At 44.3% G+C, this 26,013-nt stretch overlaps 1 protein-coding gene across 1 annotated transcript in view; it reads left to right on the forward strand.

The window, feature by feature from the left end:
* LOC138767935 (adhesion G protein-coupled receptor E3-like) overlaps nucleotides 1-26,013 on the forward strand; it is a 59,205-nt gene that overhangs the window by 15,551 nt on the left and 17,641 nt on the right. Inside the window, exons 2-11 of the mRNA XM_069945839.1 lie at nucleotides 1,333-1,395; nucleotides 4,787-4,906; nucleotides 5,643-5,783; nucleotides 9,164-9,196; nucleotides 10,921-11,079; nucleotides 12,904-13,026; nucleotides 15,402-15,524; nucleotides 18,794-18,867; nucleotides 21,293-21,373; nucleotides 22,726-22,921. Coding sequence (XP_069801940.1) covers nucleotides 1,333-1,395; nucleotides 4,787-4,906; nucleotides 5,643-5,783; nucleotides 9,164-9,196; nucleotides 10,921-11,079; nucleotides 12,904-13,026; nucleotides 15,402-15,524; nucleotides 18,794-18,867; nucleotides 21,293-21,373; nucleotides 22,726-22,921 — 1,113 coding nt within the window. The remainder of the gene's footprint in view (nucleotides 1-1,332; nucleotides 1,396-4,786; nucleotides 4,907-5,642; nucleotides 5,784-9,163; nucleotides 9,197-10,920; nucleotides 11,080-12,903; nucleotides 13,027-15,401; nucleotides 15,525-18,793; nucleotides 18,868-21,292; nucleotides 21,374-22,725; nucleotides 22,922-26,013) is intronic.

Consider the following 26,013-nt stretch of genomic DNA (forward strand, 5'->3'; position numbering starts at 1 on the left):
ATTTTTTTACGGCGACGCTAGGGATCCCGGCCGGAGCGTATACTATGTGTATACACTCCGGCAGGGATGCTCTCAGCTGCAGGTTCCGTAGTAATCACAGGCGTTGTTGCAACAGCCATGATTATTACGAAACTTACATAGCGTGAACATAGCCTAACCATCTGTGGGCTGTTGGATTTTTTCAAACATTTTCCACTTCTCCATTGTAGGAAGTTCATCTTGTAAAAAGAGAAAGTCAGACTTTCCGTCCTAACAAATATCATATGTACCAGAATACACTAACGCTGTGTTCTTTTACTGCCTATTATTTGCGTAAAACTGGAGGAACTGGCAGAAAATATTTGTATACGTGAGTACCATTAGATTGTTTTGCTAACTGCTAAAAAATGGAAATATACTTCCTCCAGACACCCTAGGTTTCACTTTAAGACTATGTTCCCACTGTGGGAACAGGCCGTGACTTTATGGCCAAAGGTGGCCGTCTATTGATATTGACGGCTGCAAATATTGACCATGAACATTATTTGCGTCTGTCATTACCAATAGAAGGATGTCTTTTTGTGCTTAAATTTTTACTTATTGGAAACAGCCTAAGGCTAAGTTCACACAACATATTTTTTCATAAATTTTTTTGTTGTAACACCAGGCGTTATTAAATGAAAAAATACATTGCATTGATTGCAATGGAATCCCGGACGGAGTGTATACACTCTGTATACACTCCGGACGGTATTCCTTGCGGCCGCACAAAAAACTGACATGCCAGAGCAGACAATGTAAAGTGTGTCTCCGGCCACACTTTACATTGTGCGCTATGGTGATTTGAATGCGGGCGCACACAGATGCGCCCGCATCCAAATTCCAAAGAAATGAAGTTCATTCAGCCAGTACTGCTGTACCGTCCGGGATGAACTTTACTGACTGCCATTATTATGCACCAGGGCTTCAGTGACAATTCTGGCTGATAACATTTTCTAATTTTCTAGTTCCCAAGAGTTTCTGTAATCTAGTAGCTTTACTAGATAAGTGGTAAACAGGCTCCTCCCCCCCAACCAAGCATGTGCCATTAATAGGCCTGAGGCCTGAGTGTTCCTCCAACTATACACAGTACAGTATGCTAACAGGCTGGTCAGAGTTCCTTGGTGGGTTTGTTAACTGTTTTGGGGGCTTCCTGGAAAAGTTTGGAAACAACAGTAGTAAAACAAGGAGGGGGGAGGGGTTAAGATTTTTAATAATGCTTCCTACAACTCTGTTGTTTTGTATATTATTTATGGAAAATTAAAAATAAAAAAAAAACAGTAGTAAAACAATTCTTTCGTTTTCCATTCACAGGCATTACTATATTTGCCATGGCCCAAGATCAGCTTCAATGCGTAACAGATCAACCTCTTCAAGGTCAGAGAATGTTTCAGAAGTGATATTAAAGGGGTATTAAACTCAAACACAAACTAAACACAAACTTTTGATATGTTGCTGCCCATGGTGAGACTAATTCCTTCCATACTTGTTATTATCTATTTATTCTTCTTCCCCCAGTTTTGAGCTGCTGCTTTCTGTTGAAAACACAAAAATCTGTGTGTGAGCTTTTCTCTCTATCTCCCCCTCCTCCACCTCCCTTCAGAGACAGCTGATGTAAACAAGTTTCTGGCAGGCTTTATCTGCAACATTGTAGCTTTTGTGTAATACTGGGAGGGTTATTCTGAGGTCAAGTTGCTGATGAACTCACTGTGATTAACCCCCCTCCCCCATTACAAAGAAGCTACAAAGTTGCAGATAAAGCCAGTCAGGGACTTGTTTACATCAGCTGTCTTAGAATGGAGGGGGGAAGAGAAGGAGAAAGAGAGAAAGGCTTGCACACAGATTTTTGTGCCTTTTTGTGAAAAAATAATAACCAGTATGAAGGGAATTGTTAGTCTCACCATGGGCAGCAACATATCAAAAGTTATGTTTGTGCGGAATAAAGGGATTCTATGAATGATTGTGAGCCGACAGATCTATATAGAGATCAGGGAGGGGATTGGAATGATATCTTGTGTCTCGGTCATGCTATTTACATGAGCAAGAACCATGCAGTTTATTCCCCAGCCACCGTCATGGTGAGTGCCAAGACCAAGTTCTCCTCCTTAGATTCTCTGCCATCAAATGACCTAGCTGCTGGACCACAAAAGGTGGGAAAAAAAGCCATATGTACAGCAATGGCATTTTTGGAACAACCAGAACAATCTCATTGAAGCATAGGGGAGAAAAACAAAGCCATACCCTCAGCATGCTGACAAAACTGCCAAAGCCTCAAAAACACCAGGGACGAAAAAAACACCACCCAAAAAAAACTCTATGGGGAACATTTACTAAGGAGTCTAATGTGTTCAACTATTCGAATGAGAAGTGGTGTGTATATTTTGGTCCAATATTTTGTGATTTAGTGATTTATTAAAATGTAGCACTGTCATAGTGAATGTATCTAAGTAAAAAGGTGCTGACTAGACGTAGGCCTGCTGCACCTGTTTGTGCGTCTTTTTAAAAAGTTGCTAATGATAAATTGGGCGCTAATCCAGGATTATCTGAATTTTTGGGTGAATACTCAAAACAGGCAAATTAAAAAAAAGTCACATCTAAAAAATATTCGCCCGTCGAATACTGGTTCATAAATAGAACTTGGACCAAAAATGGGTGAAAAATCCAATTATTCACCTAAAAATAGGCGCAAAGTCCGTAATAAATTACTCCCTTTGTGTGTAAGGCTGCCTTTACATAGATTTATCTGACAGATTTTTAAAGCCAAAGCCAGGAATGCATTAGAGAAGAGGAGAAAGCTCAGTCTTTCCTTTATTACCTGTTCTCTGTTTATAGTCTGTTACTGGCATTGGCTTCAAAAATCTTTCAGAAAAATCTCTCAGTGTAAAGGCACTTTAAGGACCCTATTACACCAACAGATTATCTGACAGATTTTTTTCAGCCAAAGCCAGGAATGGACTATACACAGAGAACAGGTAATAAAGGAAAGACTCCTACTATAATTGAATGGAAGGCCGTAACTGGTACACTTGAACGGTATAACAGAGATATCTGTTAACCCCTTGCTGCAATATGACGTTCCAGGAACATCATGCTCTCCCTCACCACCCGACCCCCCCCCCCATCCCCCCCGGAGCCACGCAAGTCTATTAACTCATCTATTAACCCATTACATTAATTATCCTGCCTGATTAATGCCGCAAAAAAAATCCACTAAAAACGTCAGCTTATGCCGCAAAAAAAAAATTCCTCACATAACTCCTTTGACGAAAAAATTTAAATATTGCTGCTCTTACAATATGCAAGACACAAACAGTATTTATAGTATAAATACCATAAACTATAACAAACGCGATATAACATGGATATCACTGTAATCGTACCGACCTGACGAATAACGATAACATCTCATATGTAATGTATAGTAACCTCTATATAACATGGATATCACTGTAATCATACCAACCTGACGAATAACGATAACATCTCATATGTAATGTATAGTAACCTCTATATAACATGGATATCACTGTAATCGTACCGACCTGATGAATAACGATAACATCTCATATGTAACGTATAGTAAACAGTGTACCAAAAAAATGGTGAAAAACTGCTGCTAAAATGTTATAAAAAATGATTAGGGTGTCACATGTCCCCCCAAATGGTACCGATGGAAACGTCAACCCGTCTTACACAAATATTTTGGCACCCCAAGGCCTCCGTGACATGGTATAATGACTAAAAAACCCTGAAATAAGAAAAGACCCCAAAAATACACCAGGTCTCTGTCATGTCTGCGGCCCGTGGTTGAGTCAGGTGACGCACTGCGGCTACATATGGGGGATTTCTTGAAACACTGGAATAAGTGGAATAAATAGTGAGAGTTATTTCTCAGTTAGTATTTGCTGTGTAAAGGAAAAAATTAATTAAAATAGAATATCTGCCAAAATAATGAAAATTTCAAATTTCCCCTCCAACTTGCTTAAATTCCTGCGAAACACCTAAAGGGTTAATAGACTTATGAAATGTTACTTTTAATACTTTGAGGGGTGCAGTTTTTATAGTGAAGGGTTTTATGGGAGTAACTAATATACAGAGGAGGAGGGGGGGGGGGGGGTGAGCCGGAGTGTGTGTGTTTGTTTGTTTTTTAAATTTTACTTCTTATTTTAGATTCCTATCAAACGGGTGGGTTTTGTATGTTCTTAAAACTAAATAAAATTTGTTGAATTTAAAAGAAAAATTAAGGAAAGACTGAAATGTCTCCTCTTTTCAAATCCATTCCTGGCTTTGGCTTAAAAAAATCTGTCAGATAATCTGTTGGTGCAATAGGGTCCAAAGGGTTAAATTCAATGGACTTTTCAATTAAAGACACACCCAAAGCGCAATCAGTTCATGCAAACCAGAATAATGTGCCAGCAGCTGTCACTGCACTGACGGGCAGCCAATCCTTAAAAATAACGGACGTCATTTAAAAAATTATAAACGGACAAGAAAAAACATTGTGGGAACATAGCCTAAGGCGGATCATAAACTTCCACCTAACATCTGGCCGCTGGCGTTTTTTGGGAAAAAAAAAAAAAAAAAATCCTGGAAATACGGCAGTAAAAACGCCATTGCTTTTTTTTTTTAAGGCAGTGTGAATGGTCAGGTATTTACTTACATTTTTTAATTTTTATAACCCTTAAAATTAACAGAGAAACTAATTGATGGATTTTTTAACAAAATATCAATAACTGTGTAATTATATGAACCAATGTGTTCCTCTTAGGTGAACAATCATGCACAGGCAACTGGATCTGCCCTTCAAATGCGAACTGTAACCATACCGTGTGCCGCTGCAAAAAAGGTTATTACCAATGTAAGAAGAAGGGTTCCTTATACTGTAAAGGTGAGCGCTCTGTTCTTTCTGTTATCACAGGACTACTATAGCTTTCAGTTTTACGGTGGTGGAGCTGAGCAACAGCATGCATGCCAGCTGCCTCCTCCACCCCTCCCTGCCCTGCATGATTTATGTATAACAGGGCTGGCCTCAGGGTAAATGGCGCCCAGCACCTTCCCCCCTAACCCCTGGGCCACTGCTGTGACCCTCTAACGGTGACATAAAGCTCCTTCAAATCCTACAGCCTTCCACCCCCAAAGCCATTCAAACAACTACCTGAACCTCCAGCCAAACAAACAAGTACCTGACCCCCCAGCCATACAAACAAGTAAACCAGCCATACAAACAACTATCCGACCCCTTCAGACCCCCAGGCATCCAAACATCTACCCACCCCACCAGCCATACAAGAGCACGGGGGGACACGAGAGGTGCTGCCGCAGTCGTCCGTGGCGCACGTCAAGCCAATCACTTTGGCTGTGTTCATACTACTGTCCGAGGCTCTATCAACAGTTCCATCAGATTTGACAGAAGAATAACACAGCATGTAATTCTATTCTTGAATACATTCTCCCCAACATGACAGATACCATGACAAAGCCCAATGGACCCCATAAGTCAACGAGGTCTGTCAGACATGGGTGATGTCCATCGTACGATGGATCCAACAATGTCCCACGGTTACCCATTGTATCAGTGATAATGTAAACCCAGCCTAGGTGCAAGAATATGTTCTGTCTTTCAGACTTGAATGAATGTAACAAGACCCATGGATGTGGAAATGGAGCAACATGTAAGAATACAGTTGGGAGCTATTATTGTATATGTGACAAGCGAAACACCTCTTACTTCTGCCCGAGTACCAGAAAACAGGATTACTGTGAAGGTAGGCACATCACTAACCAGCCATCTACTTTGGGTGGGTATCAGCATGCCGCCAAACAGATGCCATCTTCCAGGACAAGACTTTTCTACAAGTGACAGAAGGACATGAGATTACAAGATTACATTACAGTCACTGTGTAGGGCTGTGGATGTTATTGGTGACAATGTGGTTGGTGAGACGGTTCCTTACGCTTTCTTAAAGCGTTTCTGTCATTTAAAGTAACCTTTGACACATCATCAGACATATGAAAACTTACTGATTGTACTGTGTCTCACTCCTAGAACCCATCCCGAGATACAGCTGGGGGGGTTGGTAGCAGTGCGATCCACTCCCCGACCAGCCAGACATCTGACTCTTTGGCTTCATTGACTGTTATGATGCAAAAGCAAAAGAGGGTCACAGAGGGTCTCAGGGGTGAGATCTGGTGAAATCACCATGTCAATAGTTACGCCATGTAAAACATGGCTGGTTTTTAATCAGTCACAGAACATTTATCACTTACGCCTTTTCATGCATGTGATTTTATTAACATTTTTGTCCCAGACGCTGAGTGCAGCCCACTAGTCCTACCAATGATGTCAGTAGTCCTGAATATTCATGAGCTGATGAGCCTTCCACACGGTGGCCACTGATTGGCAGGTTTCCGTCTATGCTGTGTATGGTCAGAGAGCGATCAATCGGCCACAGGTGGGATGGGAAGCAGCAGGCAGTAGTGGATTATAATTGGTCCGTTTTGGGTGGTAGCCCGGGGCCCTGAGCTCTTGGGGGGCCCATGGCCACCCAAGCACACTTATACTTTCAGTGGTGTATTGTCTCCTGGCTACAGTTATACCATGATTTGCAAAAAATTGCATTATGACATTTTCTATCCTGTACTATGGACACCACGCTAGTGCCGCCATAGTTACAGTAGGATGGGGGGGGGCAGGCCTGGTGAACAGTAAGGCTGCCCGCCACCCGCCGCCACCCACGACTCACCTAATCCCTTTGTGGAGCTTCACTGCCAGCGCTGCAAGCAGCTTGGTCCACGGCCCCCAACGTCCGATCCACGTCACGACGCACAACGCAGCACGCATGTCCCAACACACAACAGCGCTCGCACGTCCGGACACACAATATTACCGCCGCCAGGACCCGCAGCCGCACCAGTCCAGCAATGATGTGCGTATTGCAGGGAGGATGTCTTATTTCTCTCCCCTCAGCCAGGGGGAGAGAAATAAGACATACTCCGAAAATAAGACATAGGGGGAGATTTCTCAAACATGGTGTAAAGAGAGAGAGAGATACTGTCTCTGGCACGGTTATATATCACCCCCTGGTGGGTGCAGTGGGCATATATATACTGTAGATACTGTGTCTGGCCTGGTTATATATCACACCATGGTGGGTGCAGTGAGGACTGTGCTGAACACTGTATATAGTTATATACTGTGTCTGATACTATTATATACCACACCCTGGTGGAGGCAGTGAGGACTGTGCTATTACTGTATATAGTTATATACTGTATCTGATACTATTATATACCACACCCTGGTGGAGGCAGTGAGGACTGTGCTATTACTGTATATAGTTATATACTGTATCTGATACTATTATATACCACACCCTGGAGGAGGCAGTGAGGACTGTGCTATTACTGTATATAGTTATATACTGTATCTGATACTATTATATACCACACCCTGGAGGAGGCAGTGAGGACTGTGCTATTACTGTATATAGTTATATACTGTATCTGATACTATTATATAAGACACCCTGGTGGAGGCAGTGAGGACTGTGCTATTACTGTATATAGTTATATACTGTATCTGATACTATTATATACCACACCCTGGTGGAGTCAGTGAGGACTGTGCTATTATTGTATATAGTTAGACTGCATTGACCTCCATGAACTCTTAAACAAGGCCCATACCCCTTACCGCCAGGAATAAAGACACACACAACTTCTTCCTTTTGCTGGGTGGAGATCGGCCACAGCTTTTATTAACTTTTCTCAAACTTTAAAACCTTAGTAACCCGGCACTCTCCAGTGCCAACCAACCGATGCAACAGCCGTGGTATGCCACCGGCGGACTCCCGCCGTACATGTCTGGCTGCTCCGAATCATCCTCCATATAAACTTCAGGCCAAGCTGTGACTTGCAATAAAACTTTAGAAAAACAATCATGGAAAAGAAATCTCCATTTTCTTTCTTCCTTTTTTTTTTTTTTTTTTTTTTTTTATATATATATCTATATATATATGTCTCTCTTTATTATATATTTTTTTTATTTTTTTTTTATTATTTTTTATTTTTTTTTTTTTTAAAAGAAAATTTGACAAAAGGGAGGGAGGGAGGGAAACACGGCAAGTGGCGGAAAGGGTTGAGGTAAGGGAGCCCCATGTATATATACTGTGCCCGCCTCTTCACCACCCCCCGAGCATCTCCATAGGCCAAAAGACCCGCGGCAGCACAGGATTGGAGGAGGGGGCGAGCACAAGCATGGAGAGGGAGGGAATAGAGACACACACACAGGACAGGCAAACTTTAACTCATTCCTGGCGGCACCAGCATGCGGCAGCAGTATCTGACTATGGAGAGTGGCACATGCAGTCCGCCTGCACCCTCCTTAATTAGTCGGGCTCAATACATATACTGTATCTGATACTATTATATACCACACCCTGGTGGAGGCAGTGAGGACTGTGCTATTACTGTATATAGTTATATACTGTATCTGATACTATTATATACCACACCCTGGTGGAGGCAGTGAGGACTGTGCTATTACTGTATATAGTTATATACTGTATCTGATACTATTATATACCACACCCTGGTGGAGGCAGTGAGGACTGTGCTATTACTGTATATAGTTATATACTGTATCTGATACTATTATATACCACACCCTGGTGGAGGCAGTGAGGACTGTGCTATTACTGTATATAGTTATATACTGTATCTGATACTATTATATACCACACCCTGGTGGAGGCAGTGAGGACTGTGCTATTACTGTATATAGTTATATACTGTATCTGATACTATTATATACCACACCCTGGTGGAGTCAGTGAGGACTGTGCTATTACTGTATATAGTTATATACTGTATCTGATACTATTATATAAGACTAAAAACAGGCGACTGGCGGTCCGGTGTCAGTAATAATACAGAGGTGCACCCATCATGTTATATAACCAGAAATGATGTCAGTGCTGTTTGGGGGTAAAGGGGTTTCTTGCTTTAGGAAACTAGCAGATCTTGTCCTTTTCCATAGACCACTGACCCGTCTGCTTGTTATTAGGAATATATGTACATTATCATCATATGTGTTATCACTGACACTGTCTATTCTTTCTCTTTCTTTTTTTTTACACAACCAAAGGCTTGACTTGTCCCGGAGGAACGTCGACTCAGAGTATGTATCATTTTCACCTACCTGTAGAAACAATATTTGAATTGTTTGTATGGTATACTGCAATACTACTGTTGTATCTGTGCTCTGCTGATACAGCCTGCCTATGGCAGTCTGCACTTGTAGATCTAACATTGCAGCCACAGGGGTCCTCAGACCAACCAATTGACACCCTGTAATTGCATTGTGGGGTTGCCTATTAGGACTTGGACAGGACTGGCACCTGTTAAATAATTCCCTGCAGGTGTCCCTATTGAGCTTAGAATCTAGGGAGTTAAGAAGGTATTCCACTCAAAAATAACTTTTCATATGGTGCTGCCCAGGGGAAAAGCATAACAAAAGGTGTATGCTTACCTTTCCAAGCTACCCGCTGTCCTCCTACGTCATCTTCAGGTCCCCGGCTGGGCGACCCTGTCTCCACTTCCGGGAGAGACTCGTCTGAGGGGTGACAGCCACAGTGACGTCCCATATTAACCAGGGATTGGCTTAAATGAGCTGTCACCCCCATATGAGTCTGTCTCAGAAGTGGAGGTGGGATAGCTCAGACATTGACCTGAATATAACATAGAGGAGTGCGGAAAGGTGACACTAGGGGAGTGCGGAAAGGTAAGAGTATGCTTTTTGTTATCCTATGGGCAGCAACAAATGAAATTTCTTTTTGAGCAGAATACCCCTTTAAACCACCGACAACAGACTGTTCTACAGATGAAAGTGTCAGCTGTAAATACCAACCAGTACCAGGCAAGTTTGAAGTGGGTTCACCTCCTAAGGCCATGTTCACACAACATATGTTTTGTATAACTCACAGCCATTGTTGCAATTTGTAACAATGGTCGTGATTTATACAAAACATACAGTGTATGTGAATTGATGGAATCCCGGCCAAAGCGTATACACGGATTCCATCCTGCTGCACAAAAAACTGACAAGTCAGGTTTCTGTGTCCGCTATTGATTGAATACGGCCCGCACAGAACATGTCAGTTCACACAATGGAGCATGCGGCTTCGGCCGCACACTCCATTGTGTGCAGCGATGAATTGGGATGCGGGCACATGCGGATGTGCCTGCATCCGAAATCACCAGAAATGAAGATCATCACTAGGCTAGTCTTCAGTAACACCGGCCGTTCTGTGACCCGGCCGGGTCACAGAACGGCCAGTGTTATATGTAGTGTGAACCCGGTTTAAGCCTGATCCCATATATAACATCCATCATTAGGGTGGGTTCATACTGAGGAATTCTCGTGGATAATATCCGCAGAATTCCGCTGTCTGTCCGCGCGCACGGCCGCGCGCCTTTCCACCGGCTCCATAGACACCATTCTATGGGCCGGCGTATTCCGCTATCTGCCAAAAGAAGTGATCGGCGGATAGCGGAATACGCCGGCCCATAGAATGGTGTCTATGGAGCCGGCGGAAAGGCGTGCGGCCGTGCGCGTGCACAGACAGCGGAATTCCGCGGATATTATCCACGAGAATTCCTCAGTATGAACCCACCCTCAGGATATAATAGCACATCAAAATTCAGGAAGGGGTTACTTACATGTTGCCGACCCAGTTGTTGCCGACATGTCACTGTGAGTCTAAATATCAGATAACCGCACCCTAAAGTGATTCCCTGTTGATCAGTCCCAGTGGTTTGTAAAACCTAATGCTACCTACAGTAGATTCCTTTTAAACCACAGAGAAAAACTTTCTTTCAAATTTCCTCTCCTTTGTCCTTCAGATGTAGATGAGTGCAGATCGCGCACACATCATTGTGGTCCCCACACTACATGTGAAGATGCGCCAGATGCTTATTACTGTATGTGTGATGGCGGCTTCCTGAAGGATAATAAAACCAAATTCTGTCCTTCCAACAACCATACAGAGAACACGTGTACAGGTCAGTGATGTGCCGCAGAAGCAACAAAGAGACATATAATTATTCTGTACAAAAAGACTTCCATGGACACCATGGACTATAACCAGGATGGGGACCCTTCAGCCCTACAGCTGTTACAATTTCCATCATGACTGGACAGCCAGAGACAAACAGCACCCAATGACAGTTCAGCTTTCATTTTATCAGAATGAGCTGTGATTGGTTGCTACCTGTCTGTGTTTTATATTATATTTCACAGCCATTAAAGAGTGCAATGTACTTTTTTTGGATGTATTGCACCCCTGGGCAATTTAATGCAAGCCATGCATTAAATTGCACAGTTTTTTTAACCTTTTTGCGCTGAAATGCTTAAAAAAAAAACCTTAAAACTAAAAAATAACACTTCAAAAATATGTTCAGCAGCACTAGAAAAAATACAATATGCGGGTGCACGTCTCACCAAACCGGACCCAGGTTCGTATCGGATATCCAAAGAGAAGATGGAGACCGCACTTCCAAAAGGAATTCACACTTTATTCACACCAGATGCTACTGGCAGGATTTTTCCTATTCCTCTGCAGTGAACATTGCACAGGTGCCTTAATGATCCAGCCCATGTGCCGTATTCACACAGCTGATGAATAGGAGAATACCTGCTTGGGGCATTCCTAATGGTGAAGAGGGCGGGAAGGAGGGACAGAGAGGTTGTGCCAGCCTAATACACAGACACTCTAGGCCACGGGCGTTTGGCACAGGGCTGCAAGTTTAAAAGTTGTTTTTTAGAACAATAACTGCATCACCTGCCGAACGGACCCCAGGACAGATCTTGGATTAAAAGCAGCTATCTGAAGGTACAAGCGGTTTGGGGAGGGTAGATTGTGGGTACAGAGTCGCTTTAAGGCTATGTTCATTCAACATTTTATGACAATGGCTGTTGGTTTAAATTAAGCAACGGCCGCTCTTTTCATTGTGAAATGGGTTGCATTGAAGTCAATACAGCTGTTGTTTACACAATGTATTGTTTGATTCGACCGTCGAAATAATAAGCATGTCAATTATTTCCGGCCGTTGTGCATTGATTTCAGTGCAATTTTCACTACATACAACGGGTGTTGTTTATACATTGTTTGAACATAGCCTAAAGGAAAACACTGCTGATAGTTCTCACTTACCAGTGCAGCATATGCATAATTAGGCGTGAGCGTGAGGCGTGAGGGGTCTAAAGGAACATCCCCAGTGGTCCAATGGCTCTAATTTGTAAATGTTTATACAATCGAATTTCACCAAAACCAAAAAAACTTCAGAAGACCGATACTGGTAAGAGGACGTAAACCTCCTATTACACGGAGCGGTCAGCAGGAGCAAGCGACAGTGAGCGGGTAAGAGCAGGGGGTGGGAGGAGTTGCCCGGGCGATCGTTAAATCGTCCAGGCAGCTGATACGAGATAGCGGCAGTCTGCTGCTGCCGCTTCTATTACAGGGAACAATGGCAGCAGATAGTTGCTATTTGAAACGTTGGTCTTTCAACATGTTGAAAGACACTGAAAGACAACGATCAGCCGTCATTGCGCCTGTCAGCTGATCATTACCTTTTATAACACAAAGCGATTATCGTCCGTGATGGCCGAAAGTCGTCCGAATACGGCGGATAATCGTTTTGTGCAATAGGGCCTTAAGTTGCTAAATTGATTAAAATAAAACTATTAACACTTCTATGTATAAAATCAGCATTATCTCCACACCTCAAACAACTCTCTGTAAATCCTGCCGCTAATAAAAATGGATGTACAGTACATTGAGGTTAGTTTGGTAATTATCCATTGGCTGATGTGATCTTCTGCTACAGATATAGATGAATGCAGTAATAAACCAGATATCTGCGGTTCTACCCTCCTTTGCCGCAACACCCCGGGCTCCTATGAGTGCACTTGTGCTGCAGAATTCAGAAATATTTCCAACACATGTCAAGGTCGGTACAGAATTATTTTTCCTATGTTCCTTCCTCTTTTTTTTATACTCTTCAGAGACACTTTTCTGCTAGGACCAAAAGGGGGCGTGGTATTGTGATACATAAAAAGGGGTGTGGTCTAAGCAGCAACGCTGTGCGTCCCAAAATTGTAATGCAATGCACCCTGGGAAAGGAAAAGATGAAGTAAAATACTAAAGGTCCAAATACACGTTCCGTATATTCAGCATGTAAGCAAACTGTATGTCACGGACTGAACTGATAATAATTCATTATGATGTAGTTAGCTCCGAAACAGATAAAGCTCCGCGCTACTGAGCTGACAGGGCTGACACACTACTGGGCTACTGAGCTGACAGGGCTGACACACTACCGGGCTACTGAACTGACAAGGCTGACACACTACTGGGCTACTGAACTGACAAGGCTGACACACTACCGGGCTACTGAACTGACAAGGCTGACACACTACTGGGCTACTGAGCTGACAGGGCTGACACACTACCGGGCTACTGAGCTGACAGGGCTGACACACTACTGGGCTACTGAACTGATAGGGCTGAGACACTACCGGGCTACTGAGCTGACAGAGCTGACACACTACCGGGCTACTGAGCTGACACACTACTGGGCTACTGAGCTGACAGGGCTGACACACTACCGGGCTACTGAGCTGATAGGGCTGACACACTACTGCGCTACTGAACTGATAGGGCTGACACACTACCGGGCTACTGAGCTGACAGGGCTGACACACTACCGGGCTACTGAGCTGACAGGGCTGACACACTACCGGGCTACTGAGCTGACAGGGCTGACACACTACTGGGCTACTGAACTGATAGGGCTGAGACACTACCGGGCTACTGAGCTGACAGGGCTGACACACTACTGGGCTACTGAGCTGACAGGGCTGACACACTACCGGGCTACTGAGCTGACAGGGCTGACACACTACTGGGCTACTGAACTGATAGGGCTGAGACACTACCGGGCTACTGAGCTGACAGAGCTGACACACTACCGGGCTACTGAGCTGACAGGGCTGACACACTACTGGGCTACTGAGCTGACAGGGCTGACACACTACCGGGCTACTGAGCTGACACAACCATGTCATCATAATTAATTATGATCAAGACAGCCCTAACCGTTCAGTCCGTACATACAGTCCACTTATGGACTGTATATACGAAACATGGGGGAGACTTATCAAACGTGGTGTAAAGTGAAACTGGCTCAGTTGCCCCTGGCAACCAGATTCCACCTGTAAGGATTGAAAAGTGGAATCTGATATGGCTGCCGTATGTATTCAAAACCACAAATGGTCCTACTGTACTTTAGCTTTATTAGTTAAATCATGTTACTACTGCCCAATGAACATGGGCATGGTACCCACTCTATAAGGAAGCACAATGTGGGACACACCATAAGGAATGGTAAGGCATAGTTAAAGGAAAAGTCTGGCAGAAATTTTTATTAAAGTATTGTATTGCCCCCCCAAAAGTTATACAAATCACCAATATACACTTATTACGGGAAATGCTTATAAAGGGCTTTTTTCCCTGCACTTACTACTGCATCAAGGCTTCACTTCCTGGATAACATGGTGATGTCACTTCCTGGATAACATGGTGATGTCACTTCCTGGATAACATGGGGATGTCACAACCCGACTCCCAGAGCTGTGCGGGCTGTGGCTGCTGGAGAGGGTGATGGCAGGGGGACACTGAGGGACACAGGGCACTGGAGGGACACTGAGCCATCATCCTTTCCAGCAGCCACAGCCCGCACAGCTCTGGGAGTCGGGTCGTGACATCACCATGTTATCCAGGAAGTGACATCACCGTGTTATCCAGGAAGTGACATCACCGTGTTATCCAGGAAGTGACATCACCATTTTATCCAGGAAGTGACATCACCATGTTATCCAGGAAGTGAAGCCTTGATGCAGTAGTAAGTGCAGGGAAAAAAGCACTTTATAAGCATTTCCCGTAATAAGTGTATATTGGGGATTTGTATAACTTTTGGGGGGCAATACAATACTAAAGTTTTCGCCAGACTTCTCCTTTAATTGGATTATATTTTGAATAAAATGGCTGTTATAGGCTATGGAAATTCCCAGTCACACGACTAAATGGATTTTCTGCAACTGTGGGGTCGTGGCCGTCTGGTGGTCAAGGTCACCTTGAAATGCGTTTCATATTCTCTTTTTTTTTTTTTGTTTTGGGTGCAAATTTTGACCTGTAAAATTTGTGCTAAAATACTCTCTAAAAACACAGCTACTTCTGCCTCAAGTAGAAATGGATGACCATTGATGTTAGTTTGTCTAATCGGTGCAAAACTACAGTATTCCATTGTTTTATGTCATCGTCCAGATATAGATGAATGCAGCGAGAAACCAGATATCTGTGGCTCTAACGCCATCTGCACTAATACGCTGGGCTCCTATAAGTGCGATTGTGCTGATGGATACGTAAGTGAATCCAACACATGTGTGGGTAGGTACAAAAATCTTTTTTTTTATTATTTTCTTCCTTCCTATTATTTTTTATCTGTCACAGGAGAAAAGCTTTTTGGTTTGAGGCCCCATTCACACGTCCGTGTCAGTTTTTACTGTCAGGAAATCCTGATCAGGAGACCTCAAATGTCATCAGGATAGTATCAGGATTTCCTGACAGTAATCCGTTTTTACCATCAGGAAACCATCAGGAAAAACCTTCAGGATTTCCTGATGAGATGGTCTAGTATGCCAACATAAATCACAGGTACCCACACAGCCCCTAGTGTACCTGGATGGCCACAGTCTGCAGAACTACAACTCCCATCATGGCCTGCCAGCAGAGCCATGATGGGAGTTGTACTTCTGCAACCTGGATGGCCACAGTCTGCAGAACTACAACTCCAATCATGGCCTGCCAGCAGAGCCATGATGGGAGTTGTACTTCTGCAACCTGGATGGCCACAGTCTGCAGAACTACAACTCCCATCATGGCCTGCCAGCAGAGCCATGATGGGAGTTGTACTTCTGCAACCTGGATGGCCACAGTCTGCAGAACTACAACTCCAATCATGGCCTGCCAGCAGAGCCATGATGGGAGTTGTACTTCTGCAACCTGGATGGCCACAGTCTGCAGAACTACAACTCCAATCATGGCCTGCCAGCAGAGCCATGATGGGAGTTGTACTTCTGCAACCTGGATGGCCACAGTCTGCAGAACTACAACTCCCATCATGGCCTGCCAGCAGAGCCATGATGGGAGTTGTACTTCTGCAACCTGGATGGCCACAGTCTGCAGAACTACAACTCCCATCATGGCCTGCCAGCAGAGCCATGATGGGAGTTGTACTTCTGCAACCTGGATGGCCACAGTCTGCAGAACTACAACTCCCATCATGGCCTGCCAGCAGAGCCATGATGGGAGTTGTACTTCTGCAACCTGGATGGCCACAGTCTGCAGAACTACAACTCCCATCATGGCCTGCCAGCAGAGCCATGATGGGAGTTGTACTTCTGCAACCTGGATGGCCACAGTCTGCAGAACTACAACTCCAATCATGGCCTGCCAGCAGAGCCATGATGGGAGTTGTACTTCTGCAACCTGGATGGCCACAGGCTGCAGAACTACAACTCCCATCATGGCCTGGCAACTCCATCAAAGCATGGTGGGAGTAGTAATTCTCAAAAGGGTAATCTCACCTGTCCTGGATCCTGCTCTGTCCGGGCAGCGAGGTTGAGGTCCGGGCAGAGTGCAGTGCAGAGATCCGGGCGGCGGCAGCGGTCGGAGGTCCGGAGCATGCGGCGGGCCGGTGGTGAGTTTCCGGGAGGGGGGGGGTGGAGCGGAGCGGGCGGGCGAGCGGAGCGGGCGGGCGGGCGAGTGGAGCGGGCGGGCGAGCGGAGCGAGCAAGCGGGCGGGCGAGCGGAGCAGGGCGAGCGGAGCAGGGCGAGCGGAGCAGGGCGGGCGAGCGGGGCGGGCGAGCGGAGCAGAGCGGGCGGGCGGTCGGCCCCGTGGTGAGGTCCTGGCTCTCTACCATTCCGGAATCACGGGCACTTTCCTGATATACATCAGGAAAATGCCCGTGATTCCGGCGCTCCCATAGACTTCTATGGGGGCGTCCGTGCCGGATTTCCGGACGAAAATAGGACAGGATCTAAAAAATCCGGTCCTATTTTCCGGAACGGACACCCTTCCGGAAAAATCCGGAAGGGTGTCCGTGTCCAATGTTAGCCTATGAGTCCGGAAATCCGTCCGGATTTCCTGATAGGAAATCCGGACAGATTTTCCGGACGTGTGAAGGGGGCCTGACTGTATTAGTTGTCATTTTGTGTGACTTAAATGACAGTACTGTGGATTGTCACTCACCTTTTATTAATATTTGATGGATTTTTAGCATCCAATGGGATGATAACATCCACAGGAGTTATTCACACTCACGCAAGGTATTCAGATAACAGGAAGTCATGATGCATTTTGGTCATGAGGTTGCCCACACTAATTTTTTGCAATAATTGCAGCTAAATAAAATCCATAAATCTCCATATACAGAAGCTCTCACCAAAGTTATTACCCCACATATGACAAGAGTCTTTTTCTCTGTGTCTCCATTTGCCTCCTCCTCTTATTTCCAAGATGTCCTTGTGCCTCCGATGCACCACTCCTGGGTCACATCAGCCAGCTGTCATCTTCAGCTGGAAACTGGGTATGTCATGTGCCCGTCTTCTCTAGCTGAAACGTCATGGCCCGGCTAAGTGATTGCCCACTCAGCCAGTAAGTGACTGGGGCAGTGTCCCGCCCCAGTCACTGATTGGCTGGGTAGGAAATCACTCAGCCAGAGAGGTGATGTTGCAGCTAGAAGTGCTGCAAGTCACCGGCCGGGAGCAGCGCATCGGGGCACGAGGGTGAGTGAGTTCAGTTGTTTATTTTTTTTCTGCCCCTACCAGCCTGTCTGTAGTTTTTAAACTTCCATGAGACTCCTCCTTTAAAGAGTCACTGTCATGTCAAAAGTTACTGATTGCAGCGGGTCTCACTGCTTAGACTGACTGCAGTCAGGAGATATAGGCAGGGAGAGAGCACGGCAGCAGTTCCATCCACTCTCAGACTGTATTACCATATCGGCCAATTCTGACAAACGCAACGCTGTCAGAATTAGTAGCCTGCCGAGGAGTTGATTGTGTTGCTGCGGCACTCTCTCCTCGGCCCAATTGTCCTGATCACAACAGGTCTCAGCAGTGGTACTCACTGTAATCAATAACTTTTGACACGCCTGATGACATATGCAAAAGAGGGGTCTGTGGAGCCTTAGTTACGAGTCTCAAAACACAGGAATAGCCAGATATCCCTCCAGGAGAGGGAAGCCTATTGCCAAGGGGGTGCCTCCCAGTGGGGAGATCACCAAACCACCCTGATATGTAGCCCCTTAAGTCCCACTCGTTTGCGAGTATTGGAACATAAATAGGCTTTCCTCTCCTGGAGGGATATCTGGCTATTCCTGTGTTTTGAGACTCGTAACTGAGGCTCCACAGACCCCTCTTTTGCATATTTAAATTTATAGGGGGCAATGCATCAGTTGAGACTCTTCAGTGAGTACTCCATTCGATTTTTTGTCGCTGGTCTCCCTGAGCTCAGCGATTGCTGTGTTTTGTATGCCTGATGACATGTAGAAAATAATTTTTCTTGACAGTGACTCTTTAATACACAACAATGTCATTTGATTAAAATACAAAAAGTTTGCATTATTTTGCCTAACATAGGCTAATTTTTTTTTTTAGCCAAAAAAGTGCAGGATGCATGTGAACATAGGAGCTCACCGTTACTGGAGGAATGTATTAGGACGAATTCTCAAGTAAGTTCTTATGTAAATGTACAGTACTCTTCTCTAGGTAGAAGCCATATATTACATACAATTTTGTTATGGCACATGTATAAGTAATAGAGATGAGCGAACCAGATAGAGTCGATCCGAACCAGAACTTTCGGCATTTGATTAGCGGTGGCTGATGAAGTTGTATAAAGCCCTAAGGCTATGTGGAAAACATGGATATAGTCATTGGCTGTATTCATGTTTTCCAGACAACCTTAGAGCTTTATCCAAGTTCAGCAGCCACCGCTAATCAAATGCCGAACAATCGGGTTCAGATGGACTCGAACCCGAACCCGGTTTGCTCATCTCTTATAAGTAAGATTTAAGGCTGAATATGCCCAATAAAGCATTCAGCAGGGGCCAGAATTTAAAACACCCATTGGCCTCAAATGCAAGAGGGCCAGAGAGGTCTGCCAGAAGGAAACTCCATTTGGAGGTGACTTTGAAATTTGTTGTTTACATCATAGCATAATATAATGCTGACCACTTTCTGTTTGCTAACATATCCAACTAATAAGTAATTGTCTCCAATCTCTTTGCATTGTAAGAATCACCTTTACACTTATCACAAAGGTCATAGAGCATGCTTACAAACCTGCCCTATAAGGTTTTTAACAAGAAATTGAACACAAGAACAAGGGGACATAATCTGAGGTTAGTTAGGCAAAAGATCAGAAGAAACATGAAAAAATATTACGTTACTGAAAGAGTAGTAGATGCTTAGAACAAACTTCCAGCAGATGTAGTGGGTACAGTAAGTGAATGTACACCTGCCTGGGATAAACATATATCTGTGGTAGTTTTTTTCCCACTTGTGGCACTAGATGGTATGTGCCTGACAGCTCAGAAAGAGATGGTATTGTTGTGACGCTAGTGCTTGTCCAGCACACAGGTGTGATGTTGGTACCTGCTTTGAATTTGTGGCTAGCTGTAATCCCCAAATGACTGCCGGGTTGTAGAGGGTCCCTTGGACTCTTGTCATGGTAGTCCTGAGTGGCAACTATGGACTATTGGTACTGCCACCCACAGAAGGGGGAAAATAACCCAAGGTGTGCAGTTTGTGTGTGTATGGGTGCTGGTGGTAAAAAGTATAACAGAGTCCCAGTGATATAAAAATCAAAGCTGTACTGTAAGTTCCTTCAACAATACAATACACTTCAGTAGTATAGATAAATCTTCACACAGACTCTAGTGCAGGAACTTGTTTGTGCTTGAGGAGGTGCTTAGAGAAATAGAGTAGAAGTAGAGGTAGTTGTAGCAGTGCCTGGAGAGTTGAGTAGAGTAGAGTAGAGTAGAGGAGAAGAGTTGGTTGCTGTAGCCCTGACCCAGTGTAGCAATGTACTCTGCAATGTCGGAACTTTAGACAATACTTTGTAGTTAGACATTTACTTGTACCCATGTTTAGACTATGTCTGACCACCTTGTGCCCTACAGTGTTGAGTTACCCATCTTAATAGGGTGATACAAGCCCCAGCTGTGGTTATCTGGGTGAAGATAAGTTTCCTGGGGTGCCCCAATTACCTGCACTGTGAGGATACATAGACCTTCCTTTGGTAGCTTTATCCTATCCAGGCTAGTTCCTTTGGTTCTTAGGATACTGCCCTGCACTTTTTAGACTGGTTCTCAGCATGGGTTAGGGTGTTCCTGGACTCTTCTCCCTTAAAGTGCTTAGCACTGCATAATAGATATAGTAGAAGTAATACTAAAAGGACTAGTTGTCTCTAGCTGCATCTATACACTTTGGTGTCTCAGACTAGACTGAACCTCTGGTCTCAGACAAGTTTCTTGGCATAAGCCAGGCCCTGGCTTGGCTACAGCAGGGACACTTGCTCTGTATGTCTTTCTCCCACGAGAATCTGACTAGAACTCAGAACTACACTCCCTCCACCAAGACAATCCTCCTACAGGGGCCAAGTGAGTGGTGGGGATGAGTCTGTGCATAAGAGAGAAGAATAGAGATTTGGCAGAAGTAGAAAGCATCTCCTATTGGGCAAAAATAACACATGACATACAATAAAACATTAACCCATGAACCTCCTCAGCTGCGCAATACCAAAAACACTCATGGTTAAACAACACATATCTATCCTAAGATAATAACAAAGGAAATAATATAAGGGGCGACTAGATGGACCAGAAGATTTTTCTACCGCCAATTTTCTATGTTTCTAGAAATGTGTATTGTGTCTATGCCCATGGTCTATGTCCTTGCTGTAAAGTGTGTAACTAAAAGCTATTAAAATAGCTCAGGCAAGATGGCAGCCCTTATAATAACATACTAAAAATAGAAAATTACAATAAAAAAATAGAAACAGATTAGGTAAAAGAAAAAAAATCAGCATCTACTGAATGCAGACTATAAGTCCTGATAGTAACGTCCGTAATATTTTTATCTGTATACTTGTAGGATGCTTCCTGTATGGTGCTGAAAGCTGCATTTGCGCTTCTGAATACTACCTGTAATTCAAATAGCAATATAACCAAGGAGGTGAGTACATAATACTTATAGGCCTGTACATATAGCTGTTTATGCATTCATCATATCCTGTACCTACTACACAGACCACACACAATGCTGCTATACACTGCTCAAATGATAATTCCATGTGGTGACACATAATAGTAACACGCATTACTATCTGAGCTTTATCAATGGGATAACATGCAATAATGTCTGTGTATGTATTCTGTTGATGTTCTTACTCCTACCAACCTCCTCATACTTCTCCTTTGCCCAAAGCCCATGATAGGAATAAGGTCCCTGTGCTTCTTTTAACAATTAGAAGTACATCTATGTATATTTTATAAAACCTTATGCAAATTTAAAGGGGTAGTTCACAAAAAAATTCTTTCAAATCAACTGGTGCCAGAGATTTATAGTTTACTTCTATTAAAAAATCTCAAGTCTTCCAGTACTTATCAACTGCTGTATGTCATACAGGGAGTAGTGCATTCTCTCTAATCTGACATAGTGCTCTCTGCTGCCATGTCAGGAACTGTACAGAGCAGTAGCAAATCCCCAAAGAAAACCTCTCCTGTAGTAGCGTAGCTACCATAGAGGCAGGGAAGGCAGTTGCTATAGGACCCAAGGAGGGGGGCCGGATGCACAGGGAAGATAAGAGCCTCCTGTGTCCTTCTGCTTAACCCCTTAAGTACTGCTGTGTGTAAGTGACCCAGTGTTCACTTACATGCTGCTACATAAAAAGGGTTAATATGCAGAGGACAGGGAGATCTTTGCTTCACTCCTTTGATAACCCCTGATCTCTGTTCTCCAGCTGCTGCAATCAAGTAGGAAAGTGTGCCAGAGGTCAGGGGTCATAGGTGCACAAGCAGTGAAGCAAAGATCTCTTTGTCTTCCTTTTCTAACTTTTTTTCTTTTGTGTTGCAGCATGTTATAGAATTTTGATTCACTATTTTGATTCACTAGTACTATTTATTATCCGAAGGGGAGGGGGCCCCATACAGTTTTTTGCTATGGGGCTCCATAAATTCCTAGCTACGCCCCTGCTCTCCTGGTCTCCAGACTGGAAAGAATGCCACTTCCTGCAGGACATACATCAGCTGATAAGTAATGGAACACTTGAGATTTTTTAATAGAAATAAATGACAAATCTCTGTTGATTTGAAAGATTTTTTTGTGAACTACCCCTTTAAGAAAAAAAAATAAAAATCAGATGTCCTGTGTACTACCATCTGTTGTTATCACTGCCTGAAAACTTTTATGGGATCATTTACAACTCCATTAAAATATTAAATTGTATTGAAAAGAGAAACTCTAATTGTTTATTGTTGTTCATTGTGCGCACTAACACTTCTCTTCTTTCCCCATTCTCTCCATAGGAAGCCATAAAGAAAGTGGAACAGGATACAAATCAACTCAGTAACACCTTTAATTTACTTAGCAATAGCTCCTCCACCGCTAACAACCCAGAAACTAGTGTGATCGCTACAACCATCCTAAAGACTATGGAGACAGTTATACTGAAGTCTTTTATTGATATACCTAGGAACCAAACCATCTCAACACCTCAGATAAGTGAGTACGTGTGTAACTGTAACAAGGCAATGGACGAGGACCACAGGGAGCTGCATCATCAAGGGGCGAGGGTTTCCTCCTCCTGGGGGCGGGCCGGGATGTCTCCAGTGCTTCAGCCCCGGCCCGGTACCCGTGAATAGAACAGCTCCGTACATGGGAACCAGGCCGCGGTTCAAAAAACAGACCGAGACACCAGCTTCCCCGCGCCGGCTTCGTTCTATACATGGTTTATATTAAAGCAAATGTACCTGATGATAGGTTGCTTACCAAGCATGGGCCTGGTGTGGGCAGTAGCGGGCTCAGTGGTACAGGAGATAAAGGTATTTGACACTAAGGAGGGGTCGGTCAGGAAAGTGTAGTCAGATATTGATTGGGTACACAAGGGACAGGAAAAGGCCAAGTCAGATACAGGTGAGAGGGCCAAGGAGGCACAGTGGGACAGGTACTAGGTTAGTAATTTGGGTTGAACATAGAAGAAATGTAATGATACACAGGAGTGAGAAAGAAGTGGAGTCTGGAGAAGCAGGCCATGGTCCTTCACAAATAACTGAAACAGATACCATGATTGTATGGTACAACCAGGGCCGGCCTTTGGGGTGTGCGACTTGTGCCTTTGCAAAGGGCGCATCACTCCTGGCCAGCTAGGGGGGCGCTTTGGCAGACAGTCAGCTGCACATCTAACTGCTCTGGCAGACAGACATTCTGTCTATCTGCCAGAGCGCCCCCCTAGCTGGCCACCTGCCCTCCTTGCATGGGGGTTGGTTCGGGCGCTCTTGAAGCCAGACAGGCTGGGGACCTGGCAAATTAACGTCCCGGGTACGTCCAGATAAGCTCCGCCCTCGCTGACAAGCCCCGCCCCCGCTGACAAGCCCCGCCCCGGCACCCACCACGGGTGGGATACTTACTCCTTGCCACAATGGCCTGCTGAACTAGAGTGTCATCAGCTGTGTGTGTCAGCCGTTCTCAGTAGCATCAATGTGGTGACCTGTGACCTCTGCCTAGCCATGTGCCTCCTCCCTCCTCCTTAGCAATTCCTGCAGCGTCCAGTATCCTCTGCCCCTGATGTAAGCCTGATGCTTCTTCTCTCTCCTCTGTCTAGCTCTTTATCCTCCCTCCCATCTACCTCTTTCCCTCTCTTTTATCTCTATCTATCTATCTATCTATCTATCTCCTATCTATCTATCTCCTATCTATCTCCTATCTATCTCCTATTTATCTATCTATCTATCTATCTATCTATCTATCTATCTCCTATCTATCTATCTATCTATCTATCTGTCTATCTATCTATCTATCTATCTCATGTCTATCTATTAAAGGCATACTGTATATCTGTATATACTATATTCATCTATAGAATGATCTGTCTAAAACCCTGTTGATATACAAATAAATGAAAGTAGTTTTTTCATGTCAAAAATTTAGATCACTAGGTTTTGGTAATTGGATATACTATGTTGTATGTGTACATAAAGATAGGATAGATAGATAGATAGATAGATAGATAGATAGATAGATAGATAGATAGATAGATAGATAGGAGATATATAGATAGATAGATATTGCCCCCAGCATACCCCAACAGCTGAAACAGTGCATAACTACTACTACCAGCATCCTTCATAACTGAAACAATGCATAACTACTGCCCCCAGCATACTCCAACAGCTGAAACTGCATAACTACTGCCCCCAGCATACCCCAACAGCTGAAACTGCATAACTACTACCCCCAGCATACCCCAACAGCTGAAACAGAGCATAACTACTACTACCAGCATCCTTCATAGCTGAAACCTGAAACAATGCATAACTACTACCCCCAGCATACCCCAACAGCTAAAACAGAGCATAACTACTGCCCCCAGCATACCCCAACAGCTGAAACAGAGCATAACTACTGCCCCCAGTATACCCTCATAGCTGAAACAGTGCATAACTACTACCCCCAGCATACTCTGATATCTGAAGTGTTATTGTCCAAACTATAAAATGATCATTGCTGATCTTGCACAGTTAACGGTGTAATCGCAAAAAGGCGCCAAAAGAAAGTTTCGCACAGGGCGCCATCTACTCTAAGGCCGGCCCTGGGTATAACATAGATCCAATTATATCTAATCTTCCCAGCTAAAATGAAGATTTGTTCACCCAAGAACTTAGCTTTTAATGGTCTTACTCTAAAATAAACCAATATGTGATACCCAGTTAACAAAAACATTGTAAAATACAGTAGTCAGCATAATCATGGGAGAATCATGGGAGAATATACCTACATGCCAGACATTATTACCATCTGGGGTACAGTGACACCTATACACCTCTATTGTGCCAATGGTATCCCTGGTCTCTTTTGGCAATTTAAATGTGTGTAAATAACAACACGCTGCAACCGAAACTCAGCACAATAGGCCACTCCTCCACACAAGAGATCATGACTCTGTACCCACAATCTGACCCCCCCAAACTGCTTGTACCTTGGGATAGCTGCTTTTAATCCAAGATCTGCCCTGGGTCGGTTTGGCAGGTGATGCAGTTATTGTCCTTAAACTTGCAGCCCCGTGCCCAACAGGCGTGGCTTAGATTGTGTATGCATTAGGCACAGGGATGCAAGTTTAAAAGTTGTTTTTTAGGACAATAACTGCATCACCTGCCGAACAGACCCCAGGACAGATCTTGGATTAAAAGCAGATATCCAAAGGTACAAGTGGTTTGGGGGGGTTCAGATGTGGGTACAGAGTTGCTTTAAAGTGACACTGTCACCTCCTTTTTGCATTCTGACTCCTCTACACAGGTGTAATGGGTAAATTTAGCAGTTTTCATACCTTATTTTACATCATACATCATGGTGCTTGTTCCAGTAAAAAGTGATCTTTTATCATCTGCAGTTTGTGCTAAGTGGGTGGGGCTTCATCCACTTAGCACATTGGAATGGGCCGACCTAGAGGGAATGGGGCCTAGACCTTTAGGCCAGCCTGTTTCACTGGTCAATGAGGGGGTAGAACCTAAGTTCAAATGACGTCGCAGAGAGGCGGGGCCTACAGTTGTGCTGTGGGTGGGCTAAGTAGTGCCGTTGCTGTGCAGCCCTGCCCACTT

This window comes from Dendropsophus ebraccatus, chromosome 1 (assembly GCF_027789765.1).
Source record: "Dendropsophus ebraccatus isolate aDenEbr1 chromosome 1, aDenEbr1.pat, whole genome shotgun sequence".
In the NCBI taxonomy this organism is placed as follows: Eukaryota; Metazoa; Chordata; class Amphibia; order Anura; family Hylidae; genus Dendropsophus; species Dendropsophus ebraccatus.